We start from the raw sequence: 22,974 nt of genomic DNA on the forward strand, positions 1-22,974 counted from the left end.
TTAAAGCAAAGACTTTTTCGTCGCAGCGAGATCTTGGTTGGTTGGTTGGTTTGGGGAAGGAGACCAGACAGCGTGGTCATCGGTCTCATCGGATTAGGGAAGGATTGGGAAGGAAGTCGGCCGTGCCCTTTCAGAGGAACCATCCCGGCATTTGCCTGGAGTGATTTTAGGGAAATCACAGCGAGATCTATTTACGAAATTTCAGTCACCAACTTTCTCTTCTGAATGCGAAAGTATTTTGTTGAGTCCAACCTCCATAGGTAGGAATGATCATCAAAATAAAATAAGAAAATCAGAGCTCGAACAGAAAGGTTTAGGTGTTCTTTTTTCCCGCGTGCTGTTCGGGAGTGGAATGGTGGAGAGATAGTATGATTGTGGTTCGATGAACCCTCTGCCAAGCACTTAAATGTGAATTGCAGAGTAATCATGTAGATGTAGATGTAAGCCGAGGAAGCGTCCAACTTCTTCGGCTCTCTCGCTCGGAAGGGGTCCCTTGGGTCCCTCCCTTCCCAGGTTTCCACCAGTGAGAAAGATGATGCCTGCCAGTGGTGTAAGTGCCCACAAGCACCTGGTCGTAGGGCTTCATGATCCTCCTCAGTCCCGGAGACTGAATCAGTGAAGCCCTCCCAGCCAGTGAAACTCAAGGAGCAATGAGAAAAGTCAAAGAAGAAGACCCACAAAGACCAAAGGACTTGCGGTGGCGCCCACCCCACCAAAACCTACAAGCTCTGCATCTACATCTACATGGTTACTCTGCTATTCACACTTAAGTGCCTGGCAGATGGTTGATCGAACCATATTCATACTACCTCTCTACCATTCCACTCTCGAATGGCGCATGGGAAAAAGGAACACCTAAATCTTTCTGTTCAAGCTCTGATTTCTCTTATTTTATTATGAGGATCGTATCTCTCTATGTAGGTGGGTGTCAACAAAATATTTACGCATTCGGAAGAGAAAGTTGGTGATTGAAATTTCGTAAATAGATCTCGCCGCAAAGAAAACCGCCTTTGTTTCAGTGACTGCCACCCCAACTCGCTTATCATATCAGTGATACTCTCACCCCTATTGCGTGATAACACAAAACGAGCTGCCCCTCTTCGCACTTTTCAATGTCCTCTGTCAATCCTACCTGGTAAGGATCCCATACTGCGCATCAATATTCCAGCAGAGGATAGACAAGTGTGATGTAGGCTGTCTCTTTAATGGGTTTGTCGCATCTTCTAAGTGTTCTGCCAACAAAGTGCAGTCTTTGTTTCGCCTTCCCCACAATATTATCTATGTGGTCTTTCCAGTTTAAGTTGCTCATAATTGTAATTAGTCGAATTGACAGCCTTTTATTTGTGCGATTTATCGTATATCCAAAATTTATCAGATTTCTTTTAGTACTCATGTGGATGATCTTGCACTTTTCTTTGTTTAGTGCTAATTGCTACTTTTTGCACCATACAGAAATTCTCTCTAGATCGTTTTGTAATTGGAATTCATCGTCTGATGATTTTACTAGACAGTAAATTACAGTGTAATCAGCAAACAATCTAAGGGGGCTGCTCAAATTATCACCTAGATCATTTATATAAATCAGGAACAGCAGAGGGCCTATGACACTACCTTGCAGAATGCCAGATATCATTTCTGTTCTACTTGATGATTTACCATCTACCACTACAAACTGTGACCTCTCTGAGAGGAAATTACAAATCCAGTCACACAACTGAGACGATATTCCGTATGCACGCAATTTGATTAATAGTCGCTTGTGAGGAACGGTATCAAAAGCCTTCTGGAAATCTAGGAATATGGAATCGATCTGAGATCCCTTGTCGACAGCACTCATTACTTCATGGGAATAAAGAGCTAGCTGTGTTGCACAAGAACGATATTTTCTGAATCCGTGTTAGTTACGTATCAACAAGTCATTTTCTTCAAGGTGAGTCATAATGTTCAGATACAGTATATACTCCAAAATCCTACTGCAAATTGATATGGGTCTGTAATTCAATGGGTTACTCCTATTTCCTTTCTTGAATATTGGTGTGACCTGTGCTACTTTCCAGTCTTTAGGAACAGACCTTTCGTCAAGTGAGCAGTTGTATATGATTGCTAAGAAAGCCACTATTGTGTCTGCATACTGTGAGAGGAACCTGATTGGTATACCATCTGGACCAGAAGACTTGCCTTTCTTTCGCAACACTTAAGATATCTACTTTTGTCACTCATGCTAACAGCTGTTCTGGTTTCGAATTCTGGAGTATTTACTTTGTTTTCTTTCATAAAGGAATTACGGAAAACTGTATTTAGTAACTGCGCTTTAATGGTGCCATCATCGGTAACATTTCCATCGCTATCGCACAGTGACGGTATTGACTGTTTTTTGCCACTGGTGTACTTTACAAATGACCAGAATCTCTTTGGGTTTTCTACCATATTTTGAGACAATATTTCATCGTGGAAAGTCTTAAAAGCATCTCGCAGTGATGTGCGCTCTAAATTTCGAGTTTCCATGAAACTTAGGCAGTCTTGGGGATTTTGCGTTCTTCTGAATTTGGCATGCTTTTTTTCGTTCCTTCTGCAACAGTGTTCTGGCGTGTTTTGTGTACCATGGTGGATCAGTCCCATCTCTTATTAACTTATGTGGTATGAATCTGTCTACTGCTGTCGATACTGTTTCTTTGAATTTTAGCAACATCAGGTCTACATTTACATAATTAGCTTGGAAGGAATGGAGATTTTCTCTTAGGAAGGCATCAAGCGAATTTTTATCTGCTGAGGATGAGGTTGAGATTCTGGCGTCCACTGAGGACCTAGATCTCTCCGGACCCTCAGACACCGTGGAAGTCACTCTCACACGTACTCAGTTGGTGACAGCAGGTGCCCCTGAGGTGTAACCTGCCTCCTTGAGCGCTTCATGCCTTTCCAGCCTAATAATGACATCAGCCTCCAGTGGAACTGCGGTGGTTTTTTCCACCACTTGGCTGAACTAAGACAGATTCTAAGCTCAACACCTGCACTCTGTATTGCCCTCCAAGAAACCTGGTTCCCAGCAGTGCGGACCCCTGCCCTTCATGGCTATCGGGGTTTTTATAAAAACTGATCTGACTGTAACAGGGCATCAGGCGGCGTATGTGTGTATGTCCTTACGTCTGTATATTGTGAATCAGTGTCTCTTCATACAGCTATAGAGGCTGTTGCCGTGAGGATAAGAACGACTTTGGATATTACCGTCTGCAGTGTCTACGTTCCTCCGGATGGTGACCTACCTCTTAACAAATTGGCTGCTCTGATCTCCCAACTGCCCCCATCATTCCTACTTTTGGGGGACTTCAACGCCCATAACACCGTGTGAGGTGGCGCCACGCCAGGGTAGAGGTGTCGAGATTCTTCTCTCTTAGCTCGACCCCTGCCTCTTAAATACAGGAGACCCAACACACTTCAGTGTGGTTGATGGCTCTTATTCGGCCATTGACCTATCGCTTTGCAACCCAGGACTTTCATCATCTGTCCACTGGAGGATTCATGACTACTTGTGTGGTAGTGACCACTTTCCGATCTTCCTGTCACTACCCTAGTGTCACACTTCTGGATGTCCGCTGCAGTGGGCCCTTAATAGGGCCGATTGGCTGGCTTTCACATTTGCTGTTGACACTCCCACACGTGGCGCTATTAATATGGTGGTCGGGTGGGTCACTGCATCGATCGTATCAGCTGCAGAACGCTCGGTTCCTCTTTCTTCCGGGTGCCCTTGGCGTAAAACTGTGCTTTGGCAGTCGCTGGACATCACTGAGGCCATCAAAGAGCATAAGCGGCATCCATTGTTGGAGACTCTCATTCTTTTTAAGTGGCTTCGTGCCCATCCCCGCCACCTGATACAAAGATGGAAGCAAGAGTGCTGGGAAAGATATGTTTCCTCCATTGGTTCTCGTACCCCTGCCTCCCAGGTGTGGACACAGATTCGCCGCCTTTATGGTTACCCGACCCTGCTGGGGTTCCCTGGGATTTCAGTAAATGGGGCAGTGTGCACCGACTCAGGTGAAATCGCCGAGCATTTTGCTCGGAGTTCTGCATCTGCAAACTATCAACTGGCTTTTCATTCCTTGTAGAGTGAGCAGAACGACAGCATTTGTCTTTTACACCGTGCCGCCTTGAGCCGTACAGTTCTCCTTTTACTAAGTTGGAATTCCTCAGTGGTGTTGCCCATTGCCCTGGCACAGCTCCAGTCCCTGACCGAATTCACTCCCAATTCCTCAAACATCTGTCTGTGGCCTCACTGCGTCAGATTCTATCTATCTTGAATCCCATGTGGGGCGAGGGAGTGTTCCCGTCCCAGTGGCAAGACAGCATCATCGTCCCAGTGTTGAAACCTCACCAAAGTTCTCTGCAAATTACTCAAACAAATGGTGAGTCGGAGGTTGTGTTGGCTCCTGGAGTCTCAGGGTCTTCTGGCTCCATCCCAGGGTGGTTTCCTCTGAGGCCACTCAATGACAGATAATTTGGTGTGTCTTGGGTCTGCCGTCCAAACAGCTTTTTCCAGGCGCCAACATCTGGTAGCTGTCTTTCTTGATTCACAGAGGGCCTACGACACGACCTGGTGCCACCATATCCTTGCCACACTTTATGAGTGGGCCCTCTGCGGCTCGCTCCCAATTTTTATACGGATCTTTCTCTCCCTCCGTACCTTCCGTGTTCAAGTCAGAGGCTCCTTTAGCTCCTGCTATATCCAAGAGGGCTCTGTATTGAGCGTTCCACTGTTTTAGTCACTATCAATGGCCTCGCAGCAGCTGTGGGGCCGTTAGTGTCGCCCTCCTTATATGCTGATGATTTCTGCCTTTGCTTCAGTTCCTCAACCATTGGTGTTGCTGAACACCGCCTACAGGGAGCCATTCGGACTGCGCAGTCGTGGGCTCTCACCCACGGGTTTCACTTCTCTGCCAACAAGAAGTTGCTTGATCCTTTGCACCACTGCCAGGTTCATGTAGTGACGGGCACTTTTCGAACGAATCCAGTGGCCAGTCTACTAGTGGAGGCTGGAGTCCCTCCATTGCACTTCAGGCGCCGCCAACTACTTGCCAACTATGCAGCGCACATCCATAGTTCGGCTCAGCATCCGAATTACCATCTTTTGTTCCCGAACACAGTGGTTCCTCTCCCGGAATGGCGACCTCAGTCTGGGATAATGATCGCTGTACGTGTCTACTTCCTATTGTCTGAACTCGAGTCCTTTCCTTTACAGTGTCTCGTGCGGGTCCATAAACATTCGCCTTGGCTGAAACTACGGCTGGACCTATCGCGTTTCCATAAGGACTCCGTCCCTCCTGACGGCTCGCTGGTTGATGGTCACACAGGCTTTGCCTGTGCTCACTCGGCACATATCGAACAGCGCTCCTTGCCGGATGCCCTTGAGCATATTCGTTCCTGCCCCGGTGTGTCCTACCTGGTCTGCAGTGATTCATTGAGTGGTTTACAGGTCATTGATCAGTACTACCCACGCCATCCTCTGGTAGCATCTATCCAGGATTCAGTTTATGCCCTCAAATGGTCTGGTCGTTCAGTGGTCTTTGTATGGACCCCGGGGCACGTCGGCATTCCGGAAAATGAGCTTGTTGACAAGCTGGCCAAACAGGCCACTCACAAGCAACTTCTGGAGATTGGCATACCCAAACCTGACCTCCAGTCGATGTTACGCCGCAAAGTTTTTGGGATTTGGGATGCAGAATGGCGCAACTTAGTTACGCCCAATAAACTCTGCCCCATCGAGGAGAGCACACATGAGTGGAAGTCTTCTCTGCGGGCTTATCGCAGGGACTCTGTGGTCCTCTGCCACCTTCGCATCGGCCACACTTGGCTGATGCGCGGCTATCTTTTCTGGCGTGAGGCCCCACCGTGTTGTCGCTGTGGTTCCCATCTCACAGTGGTACACATTTTGTTGGACTGTCCACATATAGCCATTCTGTGGCGGAATTTTAATCTTCCTGTTGCACTTCCTTCAATTTTAGGAGTCGATGCTGCCGTGGCTAGCTTGGTTCTATGTTTTCTGCATAGATGCTGGTTTTTGTTCTTCGGTTTTAGTTCCTGTCCCTTGTCTCCCTGTGTTCTCTACCCTAGTGCTTTTAGGTTAGAGATTTTAATGTGTTGGAGAGTGGCTGGCTCATCCTTTTTTGTCCTCATGATTGGCCAGTCCAGGACATCTGCTCTCCTGTTTTAAGCTCTTCTGCCTGTTTCTTGCGTGTCTGTGTTTTTCTTGTCTTCTGTTGACTCCAGTGTGTTCAGCTTCATGTTTGGTTTTTTTATTCATCCATCTAGAATTCCTGTGGTATGTACTGTTTGTTTTCCGTTTTATCCCATGGACTTGGTTCAGTGGAACAAGAGACCGATGACCACGCAGTTTGGTCCCTTTAAAAATCAAACCAACCTACCTCCACTTCTCGTCCAAATTCTTCTTGTCTGCTTCGAACATCCTGAGGCAGGATTATCGGTGCAGGCAAAATGATGAACAGACGGGTGTGAGTGATGTAAATATATAAATAAACTTAGCCTTCCTGATAACTTTTACAACAGTTTTTAATATAAGGTTGGAATACAAATTTTTAAACAATGGTTGTACGTCATACGTGCACTCGCTACCACTTATGGAAACAAACACTTGAAGATACTGGAATTAATCAATAGAATAGCACATTTCTTCTCTTTTTGTATCAAAACATTATCTTTGCCACAAATAACTTGTTACTTTACCGTTGGCTGTATGTATATATAGCTTACATGAATAAAAAGAAACAAACGAAGAAAGAAAAAAATAATAATATGATTATTATATAGCCAAGAAAATATGGTCACTTTAACATGCAGAACTCCATTATGCAGCTACTAGAACCTTTGATGTGAATAAACATTACGCTATAAATTGCGCTTTTGTGCATATCCCCATTTCTGAAATATATGTGATCAAAGTTGGAAATACAAGTTTGGAAAACCCTGTACTTTCCATACTTCTTAATTGAGACAATGAGATGCTGCCGACAATGGTTGATCGCGTGCACCGTGATGCTGCCCTGTCCACTAGATAACCAAATATCTTAAATTTCATTTTCATTCTACTCTCTGAAATATATAAAATTGACTTAATTCATGTTCATATTCACTTCTGAAAATTAGTACTACGTCTGAATGTGAAAGTCTCTATAACGCACTTACATAAGCCTGTGTTACTCTCTTGTGTAATTTATATCTGATGTTCGGATTGAGGCGTCCACTCACTGGTGTTATCAGCACTGAAACGCAAGTGAGGAAACATTCACCCTCTCATGTCCTCACTCCCCACAGAACGTCATGGCTGTCGACCAATTTATCGCCTATGTACTGTGTCCACGAGAATAATCTGATTTGACCCAGATGTATGAGGCTTTTGAAGGTTTTTCCGGGGTCTACAATTTAAGTGATGGCAGGCTTACCCCAGCGATATGTCAATTAGTTATGCAAGAATGGCAGTTGAGTAAGTTTAATTCACAACAATATATGAATCAGTTTTAAATGATGAAAAGAAAAATTACTCCAGGAAAGAATATATGGTTCAACCAACAGAAAAATTACCAATTGTCTTCACTTGAAAAGAAAGAATGAATAATTCAATCAATATGTAAAGCCACAACATTGTCAAATCTTTTCATTTGATTGCTCCCACAGACAGCATTCATTTGAGTGGGGGGGGGGGGGGGGAATAATAATCCAACTGACAGGTAAAACTATAACTAACTGTCACAATTGTTATCATTTCATACTGGTTTCATTGAAAAGAATGAATAAGTAGTCTGATCAACTGAATGATTGTTTTCATTCAATTACTCCCACAGGCTGGTTTCACTCAAAACAGTGAATGAGTAGTCCAGCCAGCTGGATCGATTGTTTTCATTCAGTTGCTCTCACAGACTAGTTTCACTTAAAAGAATGAGTGAATAGTTCATCTGATACATATAACTACAACAGAATGAGTCAATTGTTTTCCAACAACCGAATGAATTGATTGTTTTCATTTAGTTGTTTCCATCACTGCACTTTAATATAGTACATTCATATTTATGTACCATATAGATTTTTTAAAAATGTGTAGCCTCTGTCTGCCCGAACTTTTATTAGAGTAATGTGTTCATTAGAGTAAAATGTAAAAATCTGAAGTAAATTGGTCAAAAACTTTTCGAGGTTTTTGTTAACTTTAAACTAAGACTTGTTTGTATGTATGTAGTAGAAACAAAGATGATGTGACTTACCATACGAAAGCACTGGCAGGTCGATATAAACACAAACAGACACATTTTTCATTCAATTACTCCCACAGACTGGTTTCACTCAAAACAGTGAATGAGTAGTCCAGCCAACTGGATTGATTGTTTTCATTCAGTTGCTCTCACAGACTAGTTTCACTTAAAAGAATGAGTGAATAGTTCAACTGATACGTATAACTACAACCGAATGAGTCAATTGTTTTCCAACAACCGAATGAATTGATTGTTTTCATTTAGTTGTTTCCATCACTGCACCTTCCTCTCCCTTAAAACCCACATCCTTCCGACTTTCCCTCTCCTTCCCTGTTTCCTGATGAGGCAACAGTTTGTTGCAAAAGCTTGAATTTTGCATGTGTCTGTTTGTGTTTCTATCGACCTGCCAGCGCTTTCGTATGGTAAGTCACATCATCTTTGTTTTTAAATATATTTTTCCCGCGTGGAATGTTTCCCTATTATATGTATGTTGTTGTATAGATGAGCAAGCACAGCTTACTGCCTAAAGCTTGTATATTAGAACTGGTGTCTTGACACCGTCTTTGGTTTCAACACAGCACATAAAAGTATAGCTTGGCCCATTCCATGTCCCTGAAAGCTCTCCTTCATGATGGAATATACAAGAAATATGTGTGACTGAGTGAAGTAGATATACTGGCAAATTCATGATCTGTATGACACAAATGATGTAGGATTTCACCTGCCCAGCAACTTAATATAAATACTGGAGTTATGCAGCATTTACATCCCTAAATTCAAATATTCTGATAAATTGTAGGAGAGGCTTTTACTTTGTTTGTGAATATCTGGGGATTTTCAGTTTCTTGCGTCATGTCCACTGGCAACGTTTGCGTTAAGAGTATAAAATTCCATTATAAATCCTAGATAGGAATGCATAGTCTGTGTCAAAATTATATTTACACCTCTTCTTGTTGTGAATTGAATAGTTCATCCTCAGTTCAGTTTTGTCATTAATCACAAACTCCAATAAGGTGTAAATGTATTGGCATGTATTTGTAAGTATTCCTAGGTCCCGAAAGAGGCTTCTGCAAGATGTTCTACACAATATTCTTACGGCATTCTCTGTGGAATTACAATTTTTTTTACCCCAGCTGTATTGCCTCAAAAGATTATGCCACAGCGGAGAACTGAGTAAAAGTGTGCAAAATATGCCAGTAGTCCTGTTTGCAGGACACGGAGAGAGACCTCTGAGCGCAAAGCTGACAGAAGTGAGCCTGTTTGTTAATTTATTTGTGTGCTGGATCGTTCATTACATTACTGCTGCTGTTCAATTACTTTTGCATAAATATGATTTCTGGTTAGAGTTTTCATATTATTTGTCATATGACAGCTGATTTGCAGGCAACACTGTTCCACAAAATTAGTAGAATAACGCTACTCTGGTGAATCGTATATCTTCAGGGCATTATTTTTCTTTCATAATTAAACATTGCTCAAGTTTCTACATTCATATGAGTAGTCTGAGTCTCTCAAGCAAGCTGAAATGACTATTTGACTCTTTTTCTTGTCTAATATGCAGATCACTTAACATGTGCTAAATTAATGACTGTGTTTTTCAGTACTCAGTACATTAACATTTTAAATGTTGTGTACTACTTCATACACAACTGTAAGGAAAGGAAAGCTTGACAGAACCAGAAATGATTAGGCAACAAATTGACACTTTAAACATAAGATTTACTTAACTTACATTTTCCAAGTGTTTGAAGGCCCATTACAAATAATCAGCAAGAAATAGAGTTCAGCCCTCATTGTCAACAAGAATGAGACCCTTTAGTAAAGCACGAATGGTGTTAAGCCACGGCTAAGTCGTGTTAGCGCAACTTCACATAGCGAAGCGGCTCCGAGGGCGAGTGGGCTGTACGGCGGCTGCCGGCCGTCCTATATTGTGGTGGCAGAGGCCGCTCGTAACCAGAGCCAATGGAGATGTGTCCAGTGTGTGTGCACCATTGGGTCCACTGGATCCTCCGTGACCAGTTTCAGCATCTATCGGAAACTTGCAATTCCATTGCCAATTTAAGATGCGGGTAGGGTGGTGTCGAAACATGATACCATATTCCTCCTCTCCACATCCCCCCCTGCACATATCCCCCCCCCCCCCACCACACACACACACATCTCTCCCCTCCCCACAACCCTCCCCCCCTCATACCCCTCCCCCCCCACATCCCTCTCTCCCCCACATCCCTCCTTCCCACATCCCTCCCCCCCCCCCCCCCCCCCCCCTCCAAACCTCCTCACTGTGGTCGTGTGGTGTAGATGAGTGAACAGTGATGGGGATGGGAGGGTTGGATGCAGGTGGCAATGAGGAGGCAGGAACTGAAACTGAGGCGATACCGAGCCTGTGCCTGCACCCTGTCATATGCCCTGAGCCTGCCTAGGAACACCAGCCGATGAATTGGGCAGAGGCACGCACCCGACATCCAGAGGTGGAGCAGCAAAGAAAGACGGAGGCATCTCGATGACTGCAGAGGGACTTCAGGCTCCGTTGGCTCCGGCTCTGGCACGGAGCCCACAGGAGAAACAGGCTGTGAGGGCTGCTGTGTCCAGCTAGGCACGGACAGCATCTGCAGCAGCATCACATAATTCACACGGGCAGATTCGATTTTGACGGTGTCTCGGCAATCCTCTCAGTCCCTGGTGTAGAAACATAGAATGTCGTAAGAAAATGTGGAATGCTGCCGTGCTCTCAGTGCCTCTCTCCACCGTACAATCAGTAAAAGACAAAATTGTTAGTGTGATTTGCCCTCTGGGTGGAGCGAGTGCCGCCTGGTGGGGCAGGTGCAGCAACTGAAGCGAGGTACGGTGGCACCGTCTGTGTAACACCTCCGTGGCCAGTGGTCCGTTACGTGGCTGGGACTCATTGGAAGACGAGAAGAGCAACAGAGCTTGATCTCGAGTGTGGGAGGCATCGAGTTTGTCCGTCTGTTGTTTAAAGTTCGTACAAAACGTTGAGCTTCGCTGTTTGATTGTGGGTGGAACGGTGCACTCGAGATGTGGACGATGCCAGAGTTGTCGCAAAACTGATAATTAATTGAAACCCTCAGCTGCCGACAGGTGTTGTCGATATACCTCGTGGGGACAGCTGAAAATGTGTTTCCCGACCGGGACTCGAACCCGGTATCTCCTGCTTACAGGGCAGACGCTCTATCTGTCTGAGCCACAGAGGACACAGTTGAATAGTGCGACTGCAGGGACCTATCTATCGCACGCTCCTCGTGAGACCCACATTCCCAACTGTCCACAATCTACATACGTAATGTACCTAATAGATATTTGCCCATCCACTCATTACGAACTCTTACAGGAATCGTCACCTTAGTGTGCGCAAGTAGTGACTGCAGCAAAGACCAGAAGTTCAGCTGAATCACAATGAACAAAGCATCGATCACTAAGCATACCGTCCTTCGACTTCTGAAAAGCAGACTGACACACTTGTGTCCAAACAAAATGAATGTTTTTCCTGTTCATGTGGTGCAAGGGAACTGTGACTTGAGCGGCATTAGGAATAAATTGAATGTAATATGTAAGCTTCCCTATCACAGACTGCAATTCCCACATATTGCATGGTGATGGTTGGTATGGGTAGTGAGCAAATGTGGTTGCAGTAGGTGAGCACTCTGGCTATTAATTACATGTCCTAATTACTCAAGCTCAGGCTAAAAAAACACACACGTCTCTGTTACATTTGGGACCAACTGCAGACAACACTTGAAGCAGAGTGCGAAGCTTGCTAACGTGTTCTTCAGGAGTGTGACATGAGGCAATAATGTCATCTAAATAATTTTAACAAAAAGAAACTTTTGTCATCAGTTGCTCCAAAAAGTGCTGAAAAATGATGGGTGCAGAAGCAGTGCCAAACGGCAGTTTCAAAAATTTCAAGAGACCCGGATGAGTGTTAATGACAAAGATGTGGTGCGACTGCTGATCCGAGTAAGCATCACACAAATCAGTTTAGGAAAAGTGATGTCCATTACATAATTTATCCGTCAGTCGTTCTGGGTGCGGCAAGGGATAACTTCATCACTGTTTGAGAATTCAAAATTTTCTTAAAATCAGCACACAACTCGAGTCTGCCAGACAGCTTATTTAAAATAACAAGAGGGGCTGCCCACTGACTGACTGTAGTGGGTGCTGTGACCCTTCTGTCTTGCAAAAGCAGTTAAGTCTCTGAGCCACCTGTTCTCAAAGAGCCTAAGGGGCAAGACGAGCTCTAACAAAATGAGGCTGTGCATTGCCCTTCATTGTGACAGGGGCAATAAAATTGTTGGTTTTGCTTAAACCCTCAGAAAGAAATCCTGAAATTGTACACATATCTGAGCAACACCTTCGCTAGGATCAAAGGAAGAAACAGAAAGTACATTGTCTGAATGCTTAACCCAAACAAATCAAAAGAGTCCAGACCATAAATATTAGCTCTGTCTCTGGAGGAAAGCACTTTAAATGTCCCCGTCTTCGTCAAATTTCAGAAAGTCGCAGGAAGGCTACGAGTGCCTAAGACGGGAATGTCTCGGCCATTACGTGACGTCAGCATGTGGCACGGTGTGTACATCTTAAGTTTGCCAACCAATTCAGAAGTGCTGAAGTCGAGCTACGTCACTGAAGTTTCAGCCTCAAGTTGCAAATGACTCGATCGTCCGGCAATATTAAGAGACACAAAAAGTTTGTTGTCCTCAGGTAGCACTGCAGGTGAGTTGGAAGCTTTTCCCGAACGGCTATTACACTGTCGTTTTGCACTAACGACACTGCGGGGCTTCAGAAACACACTACACACTGTAACTTAGGTTTATGTGAAGGAGTAGCAGAAGAGTGTGCGCCTTATACAACTGTAAGCACACTGACTATACATGTCCCAGTTTGCCATAAAGAAAAGTAAGTCACTTCACACGAGGGCGAGATTGGTGAACACGCACCACACTACAGTGAGAACACTTCACAGCTCGTGCCAGACGCGAGATGTGTTTCCATGAGTGCCGTGGCTGCCAGCGAGGTCCGTCTGTTGCGACTGTCTACAGAACAGACAGGTACTACCTCGAAGCTGTCTGTCGCACGTTCGTAGGTACGGGGATAGTCTAGAATATGCGGAACCAATTGCAAGGAAAGGTACAGATATTTCAGAATCTGTTTCTGAATTTGAGAGTCAGCTACTTGTCCGTGATGGTATCACAACTTATTGTATCACTGTAGTACTTGGCACAGTTACACTCGAAATTACACTCTCTAGTAAGGCCATCCACTGACGGTATGTCTATCCTCGTTGCTTATGCAACCTAGACAACTTATAATGGGCAGCTGCCACACGTAACCTGTTCTCATAATACTTTGTAAGCCCACGCAATAGGTCCTCAGTTCTACCAACTCAGAGCAAGACGTGGGAAACAGCATCGCACACAGCCGACAAATAGTCACTCGTGTGTGGTCGAGGTATGAGAAAGTTTATCAGTATCTGGTATGTGTCGTGCTGCAATGTGTGCATTGGACAGTGCAAAGTGCTCTATCTGGTCTTCCTTCACCTCGTCAAACTCGTGAAATGGTGGCACGTAAGCAGGCGGTGGCACTGTCACTGGGTCCTGCGTGATAGTGCTTTCGTCGGGTCCGGCGTGTTGTTTCGAGTCGTCTGCACTGTGACGAAGTGATACGTCAGTGCGAGCAGTTGCGCCGTTTGTTCACTCTGTAGCTGAATAAACTGACTTAGGTCAACTACTGCAGCACACGATTGCAGTTTAGTATCCGTATCAGATTAAATTGTGCACAAACACAAAACACTGAAAAGCAAAAATAGCCCAAAGAGAACAGAAAGGGCTGCAAAAGCAGCAGCTGCAGAACCTAGAATGTAAAGAGCGAAAGTAAGCCAGAGGGTGGCGACACGAAAGACAAGCAACTGAAAAAGAAAAACAGCTACCAAAAGGATGATAGAACAGGATGAAGTAAACTGGAAGAAGCCACACACAGGTATGTGTACTCGTCATCAGGTATGTTGTGTACAATTTTGTACCCAGTCATAAGGAGAGGTGGGCTGCAGAGTGGTGTGGCAGCTGTCATCGTAGGAAAGCTGGACGGGAGCAGAAATTATTAGTAAACAGGCTAACAAAGTAAACAGGAGATTTACATAACTTGTATTTCTCCAAGTATATGAAGACTCATTACAAATAATGCAGCAAGAAATAGTGTGGCTCTCAGTGTTGACAAGGACGGGGCGCTCTGTACAAAATCACGAGCGATGGGGTCAGAGCTGCAACTAAGTGGTATCTGCGTAACTTCGCACAGCCGAGCGGCTCCCAGGGCGAGTGGGCCGAGCGGCTCCCGCCAGCCCTCCTGTATTGTGGTGGCAGAGGACGCTCGAATGCCGGAGCTACTGAAGGCGTGGCTCATTACGCGTGCACTATTGGGTCTGTTGCATTCTGCACGGACACTATCGGCATATGATGGAAACTTTCAGTTGCATTGCGAACCTAAAGATGCTGGAAGGGTGGTATCGATTTGTGATACCACATTAAATGGGAGTATTCTGTCGTTACATTTGACAATTATATAGTTTTCAACATTGTTGTTGTTGTTGTTGTTGTTGTGGTCTTCAGTCCTGAGACTGGTTTGATGCAGCTCTCCATGCTACTATATCCTGTGCAAGCTTCTTCATCTCCCAGTACTTACTGCAACCTACATCCTTCAGAATCTGTTCAGTGTATTCTTCTCTTGGTCTCCCTCTACGATTTTTACTCTCCACGCTGCCCTCCAATACCAAATTGGTGATCCCTTGATGCCTCAGAACATGTCCTACCAACCGATCCCTTCTTCTAGTCAAGTTGTGCCACAAACTCCTCTTCTCCCCAATTCTGTTCAATACCTCCTCATTAGTTATGTGATATACCCATCTAATTTTCAGCATTCTTCTGTAGCACCACATTTCGAAAGCTACTATTCTCTTCTTGCCCAAACTATTTATCGTCCATTTTTCACTTCCATACATGGCTACACTCCATACAAAGTTTCAGAAACGACTTCCTGACACTTAAATCTATACTCGATGTTAACAAATTTTTCTTCTTCAGAAACACTTTCCTTGCCATTCCCAGGCTACATTTTATATCCTCTCTACTTCGATCATGATCAGTTATTTTGCTCCCCAAATAGCAAAACTCCTTTACTACTTTAAGTGTCTCATTTCCTAATCTAATTCCCTCAGGATCACCCGACTTAATTTGACTACATTCCATTATCCTCGTTTTGCTTTTGTTGATGTTCATCTTACATCCTCCTTTCAAGACACTGTCCATTCCATTCAACTGGTCTTCCAAGTCCTTTGCTGTCTCTGATAGAATTACAATGTCATCGGCGAACCTCAAAGTTTTTATTTCTTCTCCATGCATTTTAATACCTACTCCGAAGTTTTCTTTTGTTTCCTTTACTGCTTGCTCAATATACAGATTTAATAACATTGGGGGTAGGCTACTACCCTGTCTTACTCCCTTCCCAACCACTGCTTCCCTTTCATGTCCCTCGACTCTTATAACTGTCATCTGGTTTCTGTACAAATTGTAAATAGCCTTTCGCTCCCTGTATTTTACCCCTGCCACCTTTAGAATTCGAAAGAGAGTATTCCAGTCAACATTCTCAAAAGCTTTATCTAAGTCTACAAATGCTAGAAACGTAGTTTTGCCTTTCCATAATCTTTCTTCTATGATAAGTCTTAAGGTCAGTATTGTGTCACGTGTTCCAATATTTCTACGGAATCCAAATTGATCTTCCCCGAGGTCGGCTTCTACCAGTTTTTCCATTTGTCTGTAAAGAATTCGTGTTAGTATTTTGCAGCTGTGAATTATTAAACTGATAGTTTGGTAATTTTCACATCTGTCAACACCTGCTTTCTTTGGGATTGGAATTATTAAATTCTTCTTGGAGTCTGAGGGTATTTCGCCTATCTCGTACATCTTGCTCACCAGATGCTAGAGTTTTGTCAGGGCTCTCCCAAGGCCGTCAGTAGTTCTAATGGAATGTTGTCTACTCCCGGGGCCTTGTTTCGACTCAGGTCTTTCAATGCTCTGTCAAACTCTTTACGCACAATCATATCTCCCATTTCATCTTCATCTACGTCCTCTTCCATTTCCATAATATTGTCCTCAAGTACATCGCCCTTGTCAACTGGGTTTCTATCTGAGTTCTTGATATTCATACAAGTGGTTCTCTTCTCTTCAAAGGTCTCTTTAATTTTCCTGTAGGTAGTATCTATCTTACCCCTAGTGAGATAAGCCTCCACATCCTTACATTTGTCCTCTAGCCATCCCTGCTTAGCCATTTTGCACTTCCTGTTGATCTCACTTTTGAGATGTTTGTATTTCTTTTTGCCTGCTTCATTTACTGCATTTTTATATTTTCTCCTTTCATCAATTAGATTCAATATTGCTTCTGTTACCCAAGGATTTCTACTAGCCCTCGTCTTTTTACCTATTTGATCCTCTGCTGCCTTCACTACTTCATCCCTCAAAGCTACCCATTCTTCTCCTACAGTATTTCTTTCCCCCATTCCTGTCAATTGTTCCCTTATGCGCTCCCTGAAACTCTGTACAACCTCTGGTTTAGTCAGTTTATCCAGGTCCCATCTCCTTAAATTCCCTCCTTTTACAGTTTCTTCAGTTTTAATCTACAATTCATAACCAATAGATTGTGGTCAGAGTCCACATCTGCCCCTGGAAATGTCTTACAATTTAAAACCTGGTTCCTAAATCTCTGTCTTACCATTATATAATCTATCTGATACATTCTAGTATCTCCAGGATTCTTCCATGTATACAACTTTTGTTTATGATTCTTGAACCAAGTGTTAGCTATGATTAAGTTATGCTCTGTGCAAAATTCTACCAGGCGGCTTCCTCTTTCATTTCTTACCCCCAATCCATATTCACCTACTATGTTTCCTTCTCTCCCTTTTCCTACTCTCGAATTCCAGTCAGCCATGACTATTAAATTTTCGTCTCCCTTCACTACCTGAATAATTTCTTTTAAATTTTCATCTCCCTGCACTACCTGAATAATTTCTTTTAAATTTTCATCTCTCTTCACTACCTGAATAATTTCTTTTATCTCATCATACATTTCATCAATTTCTTCATCATCTGCAGAGCTAGTTGGCGTACAAACTTGTACTACTGTAGTAGGCGTGGGCTTTGTGTCTATCTTGGCCGCAATAATGCTTTCACTATGCTGTTTGTAGTAGCTTACCCGCACTCCTATTTTCGTATTCATTATTAAACCTACACCTGCATTTCAATATTAGTCTTTTGTTATACACTTGCTTCTGTTGTTTTTCATCCATCCACGTCCCCTTCCCCCCACTCCCCCATTTTACTTGTGTGTATTTTTCAGACATTTCAACATTGTTTTAGCTGCATTGTCTTTCTGTAGGTGTGTTACCACATCAACAGCAACACATTCCAAAAATATGTACACACCCTTCAACAGTGCGTTCAACAGTCTCTTCTTTACATGCAGTATAAGCAAAACCGTTAACATTGTTCTGGTTCCTTGAATTCATTTGAAAAGTGTTAATGTTGAAAACATACTCAGTGAGGCATTATACACCGAAGCACCAAATAACTGGTATAGGTATGCATATTCAAATACAGAGATATGTAAACAGGCAGGAGATGGCACTTTGGTCGGCAGTGCTTATATAAGACAAGTGTCTGGCGCAGTTGTTAGATCGTTTGCTGCTGCTACAATGACAGGTTACCAATATTTTAAGTGAGTTTGAACATGCTGTTATAGATAGCGCAGAAACAATGGGACACAGTATCTCTGAGATAGCAGTGAAGTGGGGATTTTTCCCGTATGATCATTTCATGAGTGTACTGTGAATATGTGGAATCCAGTGAAACATCAAATCTCTGACATTGCTGTGGCTGGAAAAAGATCCTGCAAGAATGGGACCATTGACAACTGAAGAGAATCGTTCAATGTGACAGAAGTGCAACCCTTCCAAAAAATTGTTGCAGTATCAGTGCTGGGCCATCACCAAATGTTAGTGTGCGAACCATTCAATGAAACATCATCAGTATGGGCTTTTGGAGCCGAACGCCCACTCATTTATCCTTGATGACTGTACAACACGAAACTTTATGGCTCACCTGGGCCCATCAACACTGATTTTGGACAGTTGATGACTGGAAGCATGTTGCCTGGTTGAACAAGTCTTGTTTCAAATGTATTGAGCGGATGGACATGTACGGGTATGGATACAACCTCATGAATCAGTGAACTGTGCAAGTCAGCAGGGGACGGTTGAAGCTGGTGGAGGCTTTGTAATAGTGTGGGGATGTGCAGTTGGAGTGACATGGGACCTCTGATACATCTAGATATGACTAGGTGGCATGTACGTAAGCATCCACTCTGATCACCTACATCCATTCATACCCATTGTGCATTCTGACAGACTTGGGTAATTCCAGCAGGACAATGTGACACCCTCCATGTCCAGAATTGCTGCAGAGTGGCTCCAGGAACACTTTTCTGAGTTTAAGTACTTCTGCTGGGCACCAAACTCCCCAGACATGAATCTTATTGAGTATATCTGGAATGCCTTGTAATGTGCTGTTCAGAAGAGATCTCCACCCCCTTGTACTCTTACAGATTTATGGATAGCCCTGCAGGATTCATGGTGTCAATTCCCTCCTGCACTACTTCAGACATTAGGCGAGTCCATGCCATGTCATGTTGTGATAATTCTGCTTGCTCACGGACACCCTACACAATATTAGGCAAGTGTACCAATTTCTTTGGCACTTCATTGTATGATGATGATACATTACTGCCGAAAGTGGTAGAAAAGGAATTCATCAAATGCTTCATGAGTGAGTTTTTTCGTTCCCTGCTAATTATTGTTGGAGTGCCTGCAACATTAAGGCCATGGCTGAATAGTTATTCCAGTTTTGGAAACACAAGGAACACCTTACCCAGTTAAGTGGCTTTCTTACCAATGGATGCGATATTGTTTCAGAATTGAGATAAAAGTTCGCATTTCACCTAACTTCATTTGAAGAAATAAAGGTAAACCACTTACCATATAGGTGAGGTCTAGAGTGGATAAAAGTAAAGAAGACTGGAAAGCTTGCTAAGCTTTTGGATAAATGTATTTTGTCAGAGCTAATGAAACACACGTGTGTGACTACATTGTCTTTACCAGAAAGTTTTAAAATTAAGTCTTCAAGTGTTCTCTTCTTGCCACTCAGAGAGACTTCTGCCACCGTCTAAATATATATTTTTTTCTGTCTTTGTGGGTTGAACAGTGCATTGTGGATGAAATTTTTTTTTATTTTTGTAGGTGAGGATGCAGATGAAGAAACAGATCTTTCTGAAAACCCTTATGCTGCTGCACCAAATGAAGATCTGTATATTGATGATCCTAAGAAGACCTTACGTGGATGGTTTGAAAGAGAAGGATATAACTTGGAGTACAATGTGGAAGAGAAGGGGTTTGGGCAGTTCCTGTGCACAGTGGAGTAAGTAACAATGAAGTTCTTATGTTCTGTTTGTATTTACATAATTAATAAACATGTGACATAAAGTAACATAGCAGGTTAGTGACCACTCTTGTAAATATGTGTAGATCTGTAATTAAGCTGGCTGGCTGGGTCGCATCAGTGTCATGCAGAAGGTGAAGAATGACTTTATTGATCTCAGAGTACGCACGGCGCGTTTTGGAATTGTTTCTATCTTCAGAAATCTAAAATAGAAGTGTAACAGATGAATTGGTATACAAAACTACATAACTTTTTTATAACAACAGAAGTAATCAATTGTTTTGACTATAAAAGTAAACAGATAATGAAAAACCTCCTTATCAAGCAGCGGCAGGAGAACACACGCAGAAAGGTTTAACTTTTACTTGCAAATAGCAAACTACACTATTAACTGCTTTTAAGTTTGCCGTCATATGTAATTTATTATCGTAATATATATGACACAGCACCACCATGTTTACCTTGCTGCCACCAAGTCGCAATTTTGTCTTCCTATATCAGTTTTATGGGAACTCACTTAGTAGCTTGTCATCTCATGTTACACACACAACTGGTAACACTCAGTTGTCCTTGTGCCATGTCATATCAAATGTAATTTCCTCTCATAGTATATGACAAAATTAAAAGTGGTACACATATGTTGTATCCATCAGAACATATAAATACATATGCTTCTCATATAATGGAAGCACCTGAAGAATAATACTACATAGGATCATGTTCATAACTTTGGTCTGTCACAAGCTGGTATAATTCAGTTCATGACCGATTTCCAAAGGTGATTTTTACCATTTATGATGCAAACTAATTATTATGTTGGATCAAACCTGAAATAATGTACTGTAGTCACGGAGAATATTTTATCATAGATTTTATTCTTGCACTGTGGATATACCATATTGTCAAAATCACTTCAAATTCTACCATATTGCTGCTGCCTCCTGCAGTAACAGGTGTGGAAAGGTAGAATAGTAATTCATCACCACCCTGTCAATAGAGGTAAAGACTCAACAGCTACTGAAAGAATCACTGGAGTCTATAACAGCACCTACCCCATTTAAATAAATAAAAGTTCTTATCTTGTGTTACCAATGTGTATGCCTAGAAAAAAGATAAGAGGGTAGAACTAATTTATAAAAGAGTGTAACGGTGAGTTACTGTGTGTTATATTTTTATTAATGTGAGGTGTTTAATATTTTTATGCATTTATTTATAACTATTTCTTTAGTAGTTTCAATCTTAGCAGAAATATGTAACTAAGTCACTTCTGCAGTATTTCTATTTTACAAGATTTTGTTTTAAGATTCTCTTTTCTTTTTTCAAAATTCATAATTCTCAGCCTACCGTACAGAAAATGCCACACTTTGCTGTCAAGGGGCAACAGTTTGGATGGATCATTGATCTGGCCTTGTAACATTAGTCAGTGTGTCCTCACTACACTGGATCTACGAATAGCTATTATATTTTCTGAGTGTGTGCAGCTCTACTGTATAGCTCAGTGATAATGGCACCCTCATGGATAAAATATTCTGCTCTCCAGGCAGGGACTAGTCGAGAGGATGTTGTCATCACGAGAAACAAAACTGGCACTCTGTGGGTCGGAGTGTAGAATGTCATATCTCTTACTTGGGTAGGTAGGTTAAAGAATGAAAAATGAGAGGGACAGGTTGAATTTAGATATACTGGTAAGAAATGAAGTGCAGTGGCAGGAAGAACAGTACTTCTGGTCAGGTCAGTACAGGATTATCAATGCAGGAGTATGAATAATAATGAGTAAGAAGGTGAGCTACTATTGGCAGCACAGTGATAACGTTAAAGTAGTCAACATAGACATAAAGCAAACTCCCAGTACATATTTATATGCCTACTAGCTCTGCAGATGATGAAGACGTTAAAATAACGTACACTTGTTTTTAAAATTGTGAAAGAACATTGTGTATGTGGAAGACCGGGAGACATTTGTAGGTTTCAAAAAATTATGGAATAGTAAGACAGATTCAGTAATCAGGTTTTGAGCTATAAAACCTTTCCAAGGAAAATGTGCACTTGCACGATACTTTATTGATACTGAACTGCATTTGAAAACTGAAAAATTTTCTGAAAGATATGAACTTAAGAAAATGGAACTTGTATGAATTAAAAGAATCGGGCCTTTGCTGAACACACACACACACACACACATGACCAAAGTCTCTGCGAGTTGAAGCCGGACTACGAGCAGCAGTGCATGTTGAGAGAGGCAATCAGCTGGGGGTAAGGAGGAGGCCGGGGTGGGGAGGGGGAGGGATAGCAGGGTAGGGCTGGGGGACACTGAAGTACTGCTGTGGGAGCATGCTGCAGGGATGATGGGCAGAGAGGGCAGGGCAGCTAGGTGCAGCCGCGAAGATTGAGGTGGGCAGCGGAAAAGGATGGAACAGAGGACTGTGTAGTGCTGAAATGGGAACAGGGAAGGGACTCGACGGGTAAGGACAACGACTATCGAAGGTTGAGGATGGGAGGGTTAAGGGAACGTAGGATATATTGCGGGAAGAGTTCCCCGTTTGTGGGAAGGATCCAGATGGCACTGGCTGTGAAGCGGTCATTGAAATGAAGAATATCATGTAGGGTAGTGTACCCAGCAACAGGGTGGTCCTGTTGTTTCTCGGTCACAGTTTGTTGCTGGCCATTTATGTGGACAGACAGCCTGTCGGTTGCCGTGCCCACTTAGAATGCGGCACAGTGGTTTCGGCTTATCTTCTAGATAACATAACTGATTTCACAAGTAGTGCTGCCTTTGATGGGGTAGATGATGCAAGTGACTGGACTGGAGTAGGTGGTGGTGGGAGAATGTATGGGACAGATGTTGCATCTTGGTCTATTACAGGATACCGGTATTCAGATATTAACGTGTGGACTTTTGAAAGTGTCGTGTGCCGTTAGTTGCGAATCTGGGCGTAGAGCGAGTGCATATCGGCATTTGCTGACTATTTAGATTCCTCCAGGCTAGGAACCTTTTAAATAGACCATCATCCATCACCATCCTAATCCTTGAATATAGAGTGTAAGTGAAATACAAGAGTCTTGTACTTATTTCATTTGCCTAGTACTAATCAGTGAAGGTTTTACGGAACCAAAGCTATTCAGCAGTAAGTCAGCACCATCTAGCGGAAAGTGTAGGCATTAACTAACAC

At 43.0% G+C, this 22,974-nt stretch overlaps 1 protein-coding gene across 2 annotated transcripts in view; it reads left to right on the forward strand.

Annotated features, from left to right (window-relative positions):
• The window catches only part of LOC126460590 (kanadaptin), a 289,123-nt gene that overhangs the window by 83,248 nt on the left and 182,901 nt on the right, over positions 1-22,974 (forward strand). For both annotated transcript variants that reach the window (XM_050095926.1, XM_050095927.1), the window contains exon 3: positions 19,606-19,783. In XM_050095926.1, coding sequence (XP_049951883.1) covers positions 19,606-19,783 — 178 coding nt within the window. The remainder of the gene's footprint in view (positions 1-19,605; positions 19,784-22,974) is intronic.

Source organism: Schistocerca serialis, chromosome 1, assembly GCF_023864345.2.
Source record: "Schistocerca serialis cubense isolate TAMUIC-IGC-003099 chromosome 1, iqSchSeri2.2, whole genome shotgun sequence".
Classification (NCBI taxonomy): domain Eukaryota; kingdom Metazoa; phylum Arthropoda; class Insecta; order Orthoptera; family Acrididae; genus Schistocerca; species Schistocerca serialis.